At 39.0% G+C, this 15,955-nt stretch overlaps 1 protein-coding gene and 1 non-coding gene across 2 annotated transcripts in view; one reads left to right on the top strand and one right to left on the bottom strand.

The window, feature by feature from the left end:
* The window catches only part of PPAT (phosphoribosyl pyrophosphate amidotransferase), a 34,632-nt gene extending 20,275 nt beyond the window's left edge, over positions 1–14,357 (bottom strand). The window contains exon 1 of the mRNA XM_037530572.2: positions 13,733–14,357. Coding sequence (XP_037386469.1) covers positions 13,733–13,860 — 128 coding nt within the window. The 5' untranslated portion in view covers positions 13,861–14,357. The remainder of the gene's footprint in view (positions 1–13,732) is intronic.
* On the top strand, positions 7,860–7,992 carry LOC119261518 (small nucleolar RNA SNORA51). The gene has a single exon (XR_005129052.1). It is a non-coding gene; the product is annotated as a small nucleolar RNA SNORA51 (small nucleolar RNA).
* Positions 14,358–15,955: the final 1,598 nt, after the last annotated feature.

Raw genomic sequence — 15,955 nt, forward strand, 5'->3', positions numbered from 1 at the left:
TGGAGTAGTGGTTTATAAGTGTTCTGTAGGAGATTCTGGTGTGCAGTCAATGGAAACCATTAGATCAAAAAAGGTAAGCAGATAAATTGAAATCCATCTGTCCTATCACAAAAAAAAAATGTCTTTAATGGGCCATTTTCTTTTTCTTTTTTAAATTTATTTATTGTTATATAGGCACTGGGTACAGTCAGAAGCGCAGGAGGGTGAGAGAATTCCCCAGAGCCAGAGCGGGGAACAGAACACGCAGACTGATGAAATACACTGCTGAGGGGAGCAGCACGCATGGCAGGAGAGGTCTGTCGCACCGTGTGGGGCCCTTGGCGGTGGCCGGGGATCGAACAGGCGCTGCAGAGGCTGCGGTCAGCTTCGCAGCCCAGTGCTCAACCACTGTGCCACCGGGGAGGCCCAATGGGCCGTTTTCTTATGTTATATTGCTCCCTGCAAGTATTACAACTTTCATTAAATATTGATATATACCCCCCTCATAATAAAGGAGTGGGTGAAAGAAAAGGAAATGACTGAAGAAAGATAATCTAAAAATCACAATTTTATTAAAACTGATCACTGTTACAAAAAAGGACTCAGGTTCTGTACCTCATTTCCCCATTAAAACAACTAAGCTACCATTTTGTTATTCCATCTCCTATGGAGAAAACTCCTTTTTTTTAACTAATGTTGCATCCAATCATTTCTTATCTGATCTGTACCCCTATCTATCTCTTTTCCTCCCCAGCTGATACAGGTAACTCTACTCCAACAGAACAGCTTAATAACCCAACTTGTATTTCAACTGTAGCAAATGAAGGAGGAAAGCACTGGACAGTGCCGGAAGTCAGGGCTCTACTAGACGTCTGTTCTGATAACAGTATACAGGAACAACTAGAGGGAACAGTGAGAAATAAAGGGATATTTGAACAAATTGCTACCAAGCTTCAGAAATTTGGAATACACAGAGACTGGAAGCAATGCAGAACAAAGTACAAAAACTTAAAACATGAATACAAGATTGTACAAATGGCTCAAGACATACACATGACTAGGAGTATGAAATTTTTTGCTGAGTTGGATGCTATTTTGGGACACAAAAAATCAGAAAAGTCACAAGAACAGGAACCCCAGGGTGGAGAACAAGTCACAGAATGTGCCAATGTGAAAATGGAAGAGGACCAGACAGGTAGGAAGGTGAAGTCATCTTATCATGCTACACCATATAATCATACTATGAATATAGTCTAGTTAAATAGGTTTCGTTAAATACTATTCATCAAGCTAATTGCTCAATTTATCATGGAACAAATTTAATGTATATCTGATCTCCTCCAGAACAAAGAGAATAGTACAAAGCTGTACAAATAGTGGAAATAAAATTGGATTACCAGAGTGAAACGTAGCTTGAACAGCAGTGGCATGATTATGTTCACACAGTAATTGTTGGAGATGCAGGTGAAGAGGAATCCACTGCTATATGTCAGAAGACCCAACTAGAAACTTAGAGCACCAGATAGCTAGTGACCTAAGCCTGAAGGATGTTTAATGTTGGGGAGATTAAGCTGGAGAGCAGACCACCACCACAGTATTTGGTATTAGGTTCACTCTAAAATGGTAAATAGTAATATATTAATGATATATTAATATAGTAAAAATAATATATTAATTTAAAACAGTTCTGAAAGTGAGTGAAAAACCATAATATATCTCATTATGTTCATACAGTTATTGCTGGACATGCAGCTAAAGATGACTTATTCAGTAATAAGTCAGAAGGCCTGAGAGAGACCAATATAAAACGAAGTCCTGGCACAGATAAAATAGTAATAGAATAAGTTGTCATTATAAGATATTTTAAGACCATACATAAGAATGTTATAACTTTATGTGAATTACTGTTGGATAATAACTACACTTACAATATATAAAAATGGAAGGTATAAATTATTAATGAAGTTTATGTTCCCTATGGTTGCTGTTCTCAAATTGTAGCTATATAGCATAATCTGCAAATTTATTCAAAATGCAAATTTCTGGGGCACACCTGGAATCAGAAACTCTGGTCTAGCAATTGGTCAAGTCCTCCACGTGATTCTGATGCATGCTTAAGTTTGGAAACTGCTGCCCTATAACACAGGGTAAGTGGATGGAGCAAAATGAGTGCTTCCTATCTGATGGTTTGCCTTTTTTACACAAACTAAAATTGGGGGGCTGGAGTAGGGAGTGGAGAGAGACCACCAAGTCCCCAAGCAGAAGCCTGGCCACCAAAGACTTGAACGTAAGTCTTTCAGTCCAAAGTTTCATATAGCCTTGGAAAGTGAAAAAGATCAATCTTGATAAACAAACCAGGTAATCAAATCCCCATATTCATAACAAACTTCTTTCTGTGATTTACCAGCTACGACAGATCAAAGCTCAGTGGAAGAAAAGAAAAGCTGCTAGAAGTGTGACAGGTAAAAAGGAGAGAATTAAGGAAACTAACTAGATAGGAACATGCAGCCTGACTAGGATTATGGTGACAAAGGTAAACAGAAACAAAGCTCTGGTGAGGTTTCTGAGGGTACCATAGCAAGGACCCATGTCATTAAGAGTTAAAATCAGATTACTGTACTAAAATCTGTTTAATAAGACAGGAAGATTTCCATGAAGAAAGTAAAGCAGTTTACTATTCATAAGATTTTAGCTTGTTAGTCCTCTGGAAAACTCATTTAAATAGAATACCTCAAGGTAAATTTTGACATGTAAAAGGAAGATTAAGTCAGAGGCAAACTGGTAGGTTTTCATTATAGAAACTGTCATTTTATAAAAGTTTTCCAGAGGAATAACAAGTTAAACAAACTAAAATAACAGTTTCTATAATGAAAACCTACCAATTTGCCTCTGACTTAATCTTTCTTTTACTTATCCAAAATTACTTTGAGGTATACCATTTAAATGAGTTTTCCAGAGGACTAACAAGCTAAACAAAAGTATAAACCAACAAGGTTCCTAACACTTAAACACACCTGAAAAAGTTTATATAGGCTTGGATTTAGGCAAAACTGCAATACATAACTCACTACTTAGAAAATGGTTGTACTAATAAGGTATAAAGATAGGGGCATAAATTTAGCTTCAGTGAAACATTTACATCAAATGCTCTTTAAAAATAAAAACACAATAAAATAATGGATATGTTCACATAAAAATAGGTATGTTACCTCAATTTGATTTTACATATTTTACAGGTAAACTATTATAATTGCAGTTGCTATTGTTCTTTATTGTTAATATTGATGTTTGGTCATGAAACTGATGCCCCCAGAGTTATTCTTCTCTTAAATGTACACTATAAGCCTCTTTCTTATTGCAAATAAAAATCCAGTTAGAGCTAGGACCCCCTGGATTCTTCATTAAATGGAGGTTTTGGTCTAGTACAGGTAATGGTATGGGTTCAGGCACCTGTATTTTAATAGATCATCAAGCATAACCAGGATTGAAAACCTGGGCTGTCATGTTTAGAGAATAAGACCAGCAGAGGGCTGAAGAGAGTAATACAACTCAACTTGATCCCAATTCAGGGGAGAAAAATTAGCTAATCCTAATACAGTATCACTTTTATAACGCATGACTAATGCAATATGAAAGAAGTTAGTCACTGGCAGGAATCATAGTGCTTAGGCTACGATGATGACAATAAGTAAAAAGAAATGCCCCATAAAATTGAATAAATACTACTTTGGCTCTAAAATAATTTTTCTCCATGGTCTGAGGCACAGGCAAGAGAGAAGATAAAGATAAAAAGATCAGGATCATTTGCCTAAAGAGAAGTTTGTGTTTGACAATCTAGTCACTGGTGTCCTCTAATTAAGAGAAACAAACTTGATTGAATTTATCACCAAAATCAGTTACCATTTATGTGAGGTTTAATAAATACCGCAGTATCTGGTATTCCTGCAAGTCACCACTTTCTAGTACAGTCACAGATGGATCAGTTTTGTCCCAGTGGGGTGAAGACAGGCATACTCAACTAAACATAGTGCTTGCTATAGTAGTAAAATATGTCCTATAAGGGAGGTCACTCTTCAGCCTAACAACACAAATGAGAGACAACATTGTTCTTTTACCAAAATTAAAATTAGTAATGTAACAGCCAGCAGGGGGGTACTAATGTATCTATTGTAATACTTCAAAAGATAGGCCAAACACTGTTTTTACCAATTAACTTATTTCTAAAATAGGCAAAAAATTTCAAAATAAATCTTAATTGCATATTTAAGTACTTCTGCATATTTAGTGTATAATTTGAATGATCTTAGCAGTAAAATTACTATCTAAACTAATGTACTTTATCATACAAAACTTTTAAAGTTTCAATACAAATAAAGATCAAATATAGACTGAATTGTTAAAATTTCAAGAAAACCAAATAGCAAAAGCTCAGACATTAGTAAGCTGTTAAACTGAAATAAGGCAACCTGTTGATTATAAAGTTGTGATTTTTCTAATTCTTTTTTTAAAAGATTTTTATTTATACAAGAACTGGGGTACAGGCCAGAGGCGGAAGGGTGAGAGGATTCACCAGAGACAGAGTGGGGAGCAGAGCAGGCAGACAGACTGAAGACACTGCTGAGGGAAGCAGTGGGCGAGACAGGAGAGGTCTGCTGCGCCATGGTGGGAATTTCTCTGGCCGGCCAGGAATCAAACCTGTGCTGCTGAGGCTACCAACAGCTTCACAGCACTGAGCTCAACCGCTGAGTAGCCCGGGAGGCCCTCTTTTTTTTTTTTTTTAAGATTTATTTATTTATGCATACAAAAGCTGGGGTACAGGCCAGAGATTTGGGGGGTGAAAGGATTCACCAGAGAGAGTAGGGAACAGAACAGGCAGATTGACCAAAGTACACTGCCGAGGGGCACAGCGGGCAAGTCAGGAGAGGTCTGCTGCGCTATGTGGGTTGCTCCCTGGCTGGCCCATGTGGGTTGCTCCCTGGCTGGCCGGGAATCAAACTCGTGCTGCAGAGGCTGCAGATTGCTTCAAAGGTTGCATCTTAACCCTTGCGCCACCAGGAAGGCCCCTGATTTTTCTAATTCTTACTGCTTGTGTTTTAATAGGTCTTTCAAAAGCTATAACATAATAGCTTTTCTGTATTTGTCGCCAGTCCCTGGCACAGAGCTTTCAAATGTCTTTGGATTTTAAGTAATGGTGTCTTTTTTCTTTATTCTATGAGGTGACTCAAGGTCAGTCTGTAGATAGTTTCAGAGTTTGAGTTTTGAGTCACTTTGACCTCCAGGAGGGACCATGTGGTCCATGATTAAATTAATATAGCCACCTTGGGCTCAGAGGAACTTCCTGGTTGGTGAAGACATTGATGTGTTAAGAAAGTGACTCCCCTTGACTCCACATGGAGAGGGCATGGAAACTGCATCTAGGCCTCCCCTAAGCCTTCCCTGTGTCTCTTCATCTGGCTGTTCCTGTGTTCTACCTTCCATAATAAAACTACAATCCTAAGTATAATACTTTCTTGAATTCCAGGAGTTAAATTCTAGCAAATTACCAAACCTGAGGTGATGATGGCACTCCCTGAATTTGTAGCCTATAGCTGGAAGTGAGGCTGCCATCTAAGTAAGAGTAGTCTTGTGGGAGATTGTGCCTTTACAAGCTGTGGAACCTGATGCTAACTTTTCGTAGTCATCTTCAAAACTGAATTGCAGCATACACAGTTGGTGTGCAAATGTAACAGAAATTAAGTACTCCCCTTTCCTTAGAAGATACTATATTTAGGGATTTCCCGCAAATATGGTATCTCTTTTCTAGGATAATTATTCACAATTTCTTTAATTGTTTCTACTTCCCAAAAGTAGGACATGTACATAAAATTGATGGTTCTAATCACTTAAATGTTAAAAATTCATATTCTGCTGAAATAAGATTTGAGCTCATACTTCACCTTGGACTTGTTCTCTTCAAAAAGTAGCCTAAGGAGGTAAGGGGAAGAATATCTGGGCAGCAAAAGAAGTGGTAGGTGTTATGAAGGTGTAACCAGAAGAACTGTAAGTACATTAGAATCCTGACCTTGATGGTAGAGACATGAACCTACAGAGGTGATGAAACTATTATAGAACTTAATACACCTGTCCATGCATGCAAGCTCATGTGCCCACATATGCACATATTTATGAATACAACTATAACTGGGGTATGTGTGTTGGGGGGGAGGGTGTGTGATCTGAATCAGAGTGGTGAATTACATCAATGTCAATATCCTTGATTTTAATAATATATTATGGTTCTACAAATTGTACCATTAGAGCAAACTGGACAAAATATACAAGGGATCTCTCTTATTTCTTACATCTACAATTAGCTTGATTAAAATTTCAATAAAAAAGTAACCCTGGTGGCACACTGGGTTAAGTCTCAGCATTATGAATAATTGGCAGCCACTGCAGCACGAATTCGATCCCTGGCCAGGGAGCTGACCCACATGGCGCAGCAGATCTCTTCTGTCTTGCCCACTGCTCCCCTCAGCAGTGCTCCCCACTCTGTCACTAGTGAAGCCTCTCACTTCCCCGTACCTCTGCCCTATACCCCAGATCTTATACACAAAAATAAATAAAATATATATATTTATAAAACAAAAGTAGCTTACTAGGTAGTCCTATTTGGCTTCTGAGCACAACCTATTATTTGAGGTTTTGATATTACTAAAAGCTAAACTTCATCCTTGTCTCACTGTGTAAGCATGTCATCAATAGAGAAGGTCTGGTCCTATCCTTATGTAAATCTCCACATACCTACTGATTCATAGGCCCCCTAACTGGTTACCTTTTGCCTCACTGGCCTATTAATATAAACCATTGTCTAGTTTTACTATTATTACAAGCAACTGCACAGACATAGAATTAAAAAAAAAATTACACTATATTGGAAAAGTACAGTTGGGATAAAAGTATACTATCACAGCATTGCTATACTTCAACACAACAATCCAACCTATGCCTGAGTAGGTTTCCCCAAATTACAAACAAGTAACTGTAAATACCCTGAACACACACACTGGTATACCAAAATAAATCTATGCTATATTTACCTAGCTCAGCACCATCAGTTTCCTAAAATATTTATCACCTGTCTGGTGTTAAAACCACTTAATCTTACCATCTTTTATTTCTTTATGTGTATTGCAATAGGATTATACCTAGTCACAATGAGGATCAAACGAAAACATAGTCGTAAGAGCTTTTAGTGAGCATTAAAATATAACCATAAAAAGATGTTACCAAATTGGGTCCAAAGGTATTATTCTCTGAAATAGAGCATAATGCCTTATGACATTTTTAAAGGCAGAATATTTCCAAGATTTTAAAATTTGGTTAGAGATGGCACATGTTCTTGGCTTCAGGGTTAGTTTTGATGCTGGAGTCCAGTCTTACTAGTTTTCTTGTACAATTTTCAATGGAAAAAGTAAATTAGAAATTTATAAACAAATTTAAATTGCTATTCTTTCTTTTCTGAAAAAAGACAGAAGAAACCTCAAGTATGGTCTCCAAGGAGGCGGGCAGTCACCCAGCACTGAACGGTATTATTGGGTCAGGTTACAGAGTCTAAAATTTTTGATATTAACTGTTAGGTGACATTTAAAGTATAATATATTCCAGTTTAGTTATAGGTTAGATTTCTAAGGTTTATAGTCCTGAATGCCTCATTATACCTAAGCCTATAAAGATGATAGAAGGGGAGAAAAGAAAATGTCTATTATTAAAATATTTGGGAAATGCCAAGACTTCCCATAGTCATAAATATCCAGAGATTACCTATTAATGAAAAGTAGCTAAATTGTTCTCACTATTAGAGATAAATAAGCCTTATTATTTTTAAAATATTTTCTTTGGGCCTCCTGGTGCTTACCACAGGCTGTGCTCTTTACACTGACTGTATAGATAGAGGAGGCAAAGTAATCCCACCCCATATACACCCCAGTCCAGGCCCCTTGCCTGGTCTGTATTGTGAATGGGTGAACATGTAATTGTAAAAATAAAAGTAAGTAAATAAATAAATAAATAAAATATTTTCTTTGAATATGGAAATTTTGACCCTCATTTTGAAATGACCAATTCTCAGTGCTTTATGTTAATGCAGATTAAACAAATGATATTAAAACACAAGATTTGCCTGTAAGTTTATAACTGTAAATCCAATTGTTTTGTAGGTAATCATATTCCTTTAAAAGATGCTAAAAATCATTTACAGATTATAACAGTGAGTGACACAGAGGCTGGAAAACACTGGAGTGATGGTGAGGTCAGAGCACTTGCACACATATGGTCTGATGAAAAAATTAAGCAAATGCTTGAAGGAGCCACAAGAAACAAAGAAATATCTGAGGAAATTGCCAGAAGACTAATGCAATTTGGAATAGACAGAGATTGGAAACAATGTCGTGCCAAACACGAAAATTTAAAATACAAATACAGGGCTTTACAAAAGAAAAATGGCAACCCTCAAAGAAAAATGATTTTATGAGGAAGTTGGCTACATCCTAAGAAGACCAACTTTCAGAACTGCAAAATGGAAACATGGTAACCTTGGAACTTTAAAGTAAAAATCCTAGACTTTTCTCTTTGTGTTTTAACTTAGCAAGGAATTCTTCAAAAATAAATGCCTAACACTATTGTATATTCAAAGACACACAAATACATTTAAGAAAAGTTTCATTTTCTTTCCAAACCTTGTACCAAAACATTCCTAACTCTTAAAACACATTCTTCTTCATCTGCCCAACTGTGTAAATGATCTGATTACAGTGTACTTAAACGTCTGAAGTCTAATGTATTTTAGTGATGTCATATAATGATTCATTTTCCTATGTTCATTTGTTTTAAGAATTATATGATCGTGCCAAACCTCAAGAACTTTGAGCATCAAGAGAAAATCATATGAAGATGGTAAGAATGTGAGAAATGCCAAGTTTTTCCACATTGAGAAAATTTGTTCCTTTTTCCTGATAAGAGACGTCCTTGACAAATAGACTAAATATACTGTTTATAAACTGTGTGAGAACAGAAAATGCTGAGAAATATTTCTTGTAGTTCATTAGGTGTGGAAATAAAAGTAAATGCAAACTTTCCCAGAGCCAGAAATTTTTACACAACTATGCATTTCTCATGAGTCTTCAAATTATACTTTATACTATGATTGCTATCAAGGAACTAGGGTATTAAAGGAAAAAGCTCCCACAAACTATTATGTTTTGAATTTTTGTTTTCTCCAAAAATAGTTAGCAATGGTTGTGCTATTGTATTTCAGTAATTTTACAAATAAGTCAAACTCAGAAACCAATCTAACTATGTGAGCTGTAATTCCAAACTGATCATTACAGATAACTTGAAAAGTGCCATTATTATAGAACAGCATACAGAAGAAGAAAAACACAATTAAGAAGTAGTAGCACAGGATGGACAATTAGAAAACCTGGGTTCTAGCCTGTCTGAACATAGTAACTCAAACAGTAACTCTGTCATAATTCAGCTTTAGCATTTTACATACTTAAGACTTACTGAATTGTTTTAAAGAGCTCACATTTTATAACACATCCATGTAACTATTGCTCAAATCAAAATATGAAACATGAGCAGCATCCTAGAAGCCTTTCATTCATTAATTCTCCTCCTCATCCTAAAGTTACTATTCTGACCTTTATCACCAGATTAGATTTGGAATTATATCAGGATGTACTTTTTTGTTAGTATTTTTCAATGTCAAGCTTCTCTCTTTCAACAATGTTTATAAGATTCATCAGAACTTGCAGCAGGAGTTTGTTCTTTATTTTTGTAGAATATTTTACTATAGGAATATATCCCACTGCCTTTTTTATTCATTTCACTGTGAGACAGTCAATGTTTCCAGACTGTAGTTATAACAATGCTACTGTAAAAATTCTTGTGCATGTCTCCCAGTAAATCTATTTATACATTTCTGTCCAGTATTTACAAGAGGAAAGGTGAGTACATATCCAGGCACTGTTCCAAACATTTTACATATATAAAATGTAATTCCTACCACAGTTCTCTGAAGTATTTACAAAGGGGAAATGGAGGCACAGAGAAGTCAATCTTTTGAACACTGCTTCTCAGGGCAAGGATCACATTTGCCCTGTGTGGTATAGTATTCCTAATATCTATCACAGTGCCTTGCATATACACAGAAGGAGCTCAGCAAAATAGTTTCTGAATAAAATATTAGAGAATAGCAAGAATTTACTCTTTCATCTCCCCTTCCCCTAACAGCCCTTTATCGCTTGAGTTCAAAATTTTATTTTCAATTTTTGGACATAAATTCTGAGTCTGATGAAACGCCCCAGTTTTGCCTTTTCTTAATAAACCTCTAGTGGCTAGACTATTGAAAAGGGAGGCTGCTAAAGGCTAATCCAACAGAAATCATTCCCACCCCACTGAGTGTTTACACTGGACCTTAAATATGTTAGTCTAGCCCAACAGATAAGAAAAAAGACACAGAAGCAGGTAAACTTGCCCAAGGACAAACTGACATGACTGGAAAACTTGGAACTAGATTTCAAGTCTTACATTAAGGACCTGGTCCCAGAATAACACAGACGTAGTACTAAGGGACTCTTGCAGAGAAATTCTGCTTCAGACTAATGCAAAGTTCTAAATAATAGTTCTAACTGCATTATCGAAAAACGCTTATGATTTAAAACTGAGACCCATTAAATTACAAAAGTAACTGAATTGAAAGTCTTTCAAAATCAAAAACTGAACAATTAATATAGACAGTTTTAAAAGAATTCACTTCCCCAACAAATGAGCTGTAAAACACTAAAGGCATGTGACACACTGGTCATGAAAACTAGGAAATGAAAATCAGAATAAAGTTATCCTGAGTCTTAATTTGGCACCTCAAAGCAGATTCTCTGACAACCTACTTCTTGTTCTCCTACTAAGTAAATGAAGATAGTTGGTAACTAATTCTGAGAGGTCTGAGTGCCTCTGTTTCTCACAGGGGCCTTTCTAGTGATAATGTTGTATACTCCGTAGAACCAGTGACTTTATCTCCTAAGAAAACTGCTCATGAGATCATGGAAAACCTGAGTCCTCAAAGTATATCAGAACCAAGAGTCTACAGAAGATTTCTGCAAACAGGAGACTCCCTACATGACTAACCTTCATCAGGTAAATCTAACTTTTTATAGAGGTGTGAAAATGTTTATCAATTGTGTAGTTCAATTCCTAACCCAGAGAATTCCTGAAGGGAAGGGCGTTTTCATCTCCTAACTGACCAAGAAAGGCCAACTAGTTGACTGATGGGAAAAATCTATGAAACCAACAATTCCTTTTATGGGATCTTCAAATATGTCCAGATCATTCTAGTCTCCATAAAATGTGACTGTGGTTTACAGACGAGGATTTTTAATCAAAAGGGGCTGTGTGTGTGGTTTGTCTAGAACTCTGCAGATGACTGAGCAGATGTTTTCAGGACCAAAAAAAAGCATTTGATTGTATGAATACGGCATGAACATACATACATATAGCCCACACTACAAGAGGACAAGTTAAACATTGAAAATATTAAAACTAAAATTCCTGATGAACAAGCAGAGTAATGAATAAATTTGCAAACAGCCACAACAACTACTAAAAAGAAGTACTTCTAGATGAACCCATTGGGATTTACTGGTTTTGACAGTCCAGTAATCCATACTCCATTTGCTTTTTATTTGAAATACACAATACTATAACTTTGAGGCATTGTTATCCTAGACACTAAAATTTCTAGGTCAGATTATGCCTAAAACAAAAAGAACTAAATAGATGCATAAGTGATGGAAATCTCATCTTCTAGATTCCATATTTTAAGATAATGTATCTTAATAATGTATCTTTTCCTAGTAAGTTATTCCTAGTAAAAGGAATTTATAGGAGGTACAGCTTCTGCAACAGACCACTATTTGCCAGTGTATAGTATACATAACTAACTACAGTATTTTAAGCTGTGACAATCTATGCTCCTAGTTTTGCTATTCCTTGATTCAGTGCCATACAAAAATATTAGTTCTTATTCTTTGATCCCTATCTTCCAGTTTAGAGTACCAGAAATTGTATCTTCTAGACATAAAGGTGTTTCACTGTTCTTTCAATGAAAATCAGCTCCCTTGAAGAATGAGGTCTTCTAACTGAAATTGTGAACTGGATAAGACATAGGCAAGAAACAACTATCTCAATCATTCTCTCAATAAATAAGTCTATGCCTACACAATGAAAAGTTCAAATAGTTTTCCATTAGCATATCTACTCCTCAGAAGCTATAGAGTTTCTTGCCACTGTTGGTGAAATACTACATCAATTTCAAACATGAAAGTTTAAAAAAGGCAAGTTTGGCCAAAATGAGCAGCTTAACAGGATCAATTTAGTACTGCTCTATTATTATATAAACCCATCTTTACTGCCCTTATCTAATCTCCTAGTTCTTTAACAGAAAAGCAAATGTAGAAATGTTTGCTAAGAAATGTAACTAAGAATCAAGTTGTATTATTAAAAAGAAAGAAAAATCAGCCCCCTTTCCTTCACACACCTTTTAAAACAGAGATTGGGGGTGAACATTCAGTTATTTTAGCTAACAAGTAAACAGAGTTAAAAATAAAAAAATCAAAGTCTATTCCTATATTTCCCACATACCACTATACTTTCAGTTTCTACATACCTCTCCTTAGAATCCAAAATAACTCGGCTATTACCTATAAACTTATATTGCTTTGGAATACCATATAAATCTGTGTTTTTCCTCAGATTATGCATCTAAATCTATTTTTAAAAAAGATCTTGATTATGGTCAGTTCACAATAAGCCAAAATTAGTTATTCAAGTTTAAAATATTCTTTTTGATTCATCCCAGATTCTATGATACACTCAGCATTGAGTGTACAAACAAGGAGTACACAAGATGAGAAACTCACACTGAAGTATTTGGAACTCTGAAAGGGTAACATATTTGGTGAGGGCAAGTTCATCATTATGAGTGCATTTAAAATATTTGTCAGTTGTAGGATTCAATTCCTAACCCAGAGAAATGATAATTCACTAAAGGTAAAGTGCTTTGTTGCAGTCATACTACTGATAAGGAACTTCACAGTAACACTTGACTGTTCTAGAAGTTGTTGCTCTGGCATTGCCTGATGGAGATGGAACCTTTGTAATGCTTTCAGTGAAGTGATAATGTCAGGCCTAGGTTTATATTTCTTAACCAAGTGGAATTGTTCTTATCACTTCCAAACAGTTGGTAGTAAAGTAGTCAGGTACTACTACATATCCTGGACCAGCAGCCACCCCGCATCAGTTTATCTCAAGAGAAGCCCTGGACTTTGGGAAATTAAAACCAGCAACCAATCGGGGAGGATCTTCTCTACTCCGATAGCCAAGCGAATCCAACCTAAAAAACTGGAGAGACTCGTGAGGAGTGAACAAACCTTAGAAGGGGGAGATGCCCGAGTGAGCACGACGAGTTGGGGTGGGGGGGGTGGTCGAGGGGGCCCGGGAGGGAACATGCTAAATAAATCCCAGGACGCACGGAAGCTCCCGCGCACGCCTGGGTCACCTGGATGCTGCCCCAGGCGGCTTACCTTGGACTAGGTAGGACAGATCCGGCCTCACCGCCCTCAAGCGTGCACGTGATCTCCGATTCAGGCCGCGGGAACTGTTTATACAGAGAAGCACACGCGCCGCCACCCCCACCCCTCACCCTGTTGCTCACCGGTGCTGCAGCCCCACGAGTCCCAGAGTGATCACATGCGGCACATCGAGCTGCGTGGGCCACTCTCCCGAGGCGATGCACCCGAACACGCCACATTCCTCTCGGATCCCCAACTCCTCCAGCTCCATGTCGTGCCGGAAACACGTGCAGGGACCTGAGGCAGCTGCAGGGGCCTCAGCACCAACCAGTTGCACGATCGGCCCTCACGCCTCAGACGCTCGCGCCCGCGACAGCCGCTTCCTCCCGGGCCCCTCGACCCTCGCTACTGCGGCGGCGCGCGCTCACCCTAAGCGGGCGTGATTAGTTGCCCACCCCGCCAACCCCTCTACTTTCCCCGCCTCCTTCGGGGGCCGGCCTTGAGCGAGGGTATGGGGCGGAGCCCGCCACCGGAGCATGCGGGCTGACAATCTTACTGCGCCTGAACGTCCCGTTATATTCCAGCACCTGAGAGAGGGGTGATGAGGCCAGCGCGGTCAACGTCATTTCAGCGCCCACAGATGTGAACTTAATTTACCCCTCCCCGCCAGCTTTCCCCGGCCCGTCACTACTTGGTACCGTCCAACCTAAGACCCTCATTGGCCGTCCAGAGGGGCGAGGCGGGACCACCAGTGCGCGCCTTTTTTGCTGTCGCCTGGAGACTACGTCTGGCGGGGGGCGTCACTACGTGCCCGCGGGGGGCGTCACTGAGTCTGCGCGGAGGCGACGCTGCGCCTGCGCGGCGGGAATTCTGGGCGCCGCGGGGGTGCTTGGTGCGGTGCGGCGGCCTCTCTGGTGCGGCGGCCTCTCTGGTGCGGCGGCCTCGTCCTCCAACCCGAGCGCTTCTCTGACCACCCGTCTTTTCCAGGGTCCGGTCTCTCTGCCGAGCCCAGCCGCGGCGCCTGGCGCGCTTGGCCGCATGGCGGCTGCTGAGGGTGAGTAACGCGTCTCCGCGGCCCCCGCCCGGGCCTCCGGGCGCTCTGCCGCCTTTCAACCCGCCCCCAAGGCGCGTGGAACTCGCGGGCCTAGCGTGGGTGCTGCGCGCGCTGCTTCCTGCCGGGGCGACCTCCCCGAGGCCCAGCTGCTAGGCCGCTGCTGATGAAGAGCACGTGGCCCCGGAGTGCAGTCGTGCCTCGGGAATGCTCTCCCCTGCCTCTCCGAACTTTCTCAAACACCCAGTTGTGCCCTCGGGTTGGGGAAAAGGAGCAAGGCAGTGGAAGCGGGTCATTAGAGAGGCGCCTGGGGATCGCATTTGGCAGTAGGTGCTGCAAAAGCAGTCTCCAGTACCCACTGTTAACCGCGTTAGGTCAATAATAACCTCCTGCTGCAGAACGTTAATAATTACATCTTCTGAAAGACTTGTTTTCTGCCGAGAGAGTGTGTGTGTGATGACTTTGGAGCGCTCCAGCCCCGGGGGAGGGGGGAGAGGGAGGGGGAGAGAGAGTTGGTTTTAAACTCATTTGATAGCATTTCTTATATTTACATAATCATCTTATCCTCAGGAATAATTGTGCTGATAAAATGTTTTACTTCACACAAATACAGTGAGCCAAATTACTTGTATTGACTGGGTCAGACCATTCTCTTCTACACAGGAAAATTGAAGTTAGGTTTAAAAAAATTGTAGGGTAAACAAACAGATCCAGATAATAAGGAATAACAATTTATATAACATCTAGGACTGAGATAAGAATTTTGCATCATACCTCTAAAGTGATAGTTTCTGAAATCTTTACCATTGTACTTCCTTTCATTTCCTGTATTCTTGGCAGGTTTATATCCCTAAAATGTTTCTGGATAACACTTATTTGCCCGGAGATCTTCTGTGTCAACCTTGGAGCTGATAATCCACCCTGAAGACACTTCATTCACATCATGCTTCTTTCCTACCATTAAATCCTAACTGATTTTTTTTTAAGGTGAATCCTATCAATATCAGCCAGGTTAATTCACCAAGTTTTCTGTGTTTGTTATACTGTTTCTTCTAAAATACTGCTGTCTAATAGAAATATAATGTGAAACTATATGTAACTTTCCTTGTAGCCACATTTTTAAAGAAGTGAAAAGAAATAGGTGAAGTGAATTTTAATATATTTTTAAACCCAAGATGTACCAAGACTATAATTTTATCATGCAGTCAGTATAAAAATTATGAATGGCATCATTTTAAATATTGAAATCTAGTGTATAATGTACACACAAAATGTAACTCACATCTCAACTTGGAGTAGACATTTCAAGAGTGTC

Source organism: Talpa occidentalis, unplaced genomic scaffold (genome assembly GCF_014898055.3).
Source record: "Talpa occidentalis isolate TD23 unplaced genomic scaffold, MPIMG_talOcc4v2.1 talOcc4.6, whole genome shotgun sequence".
NCBI lineage: Eukaryota > Metazoa > Chordata > Mammalia > Eulipotyphla > Talpidae > Talpa > Talpa occidentalis.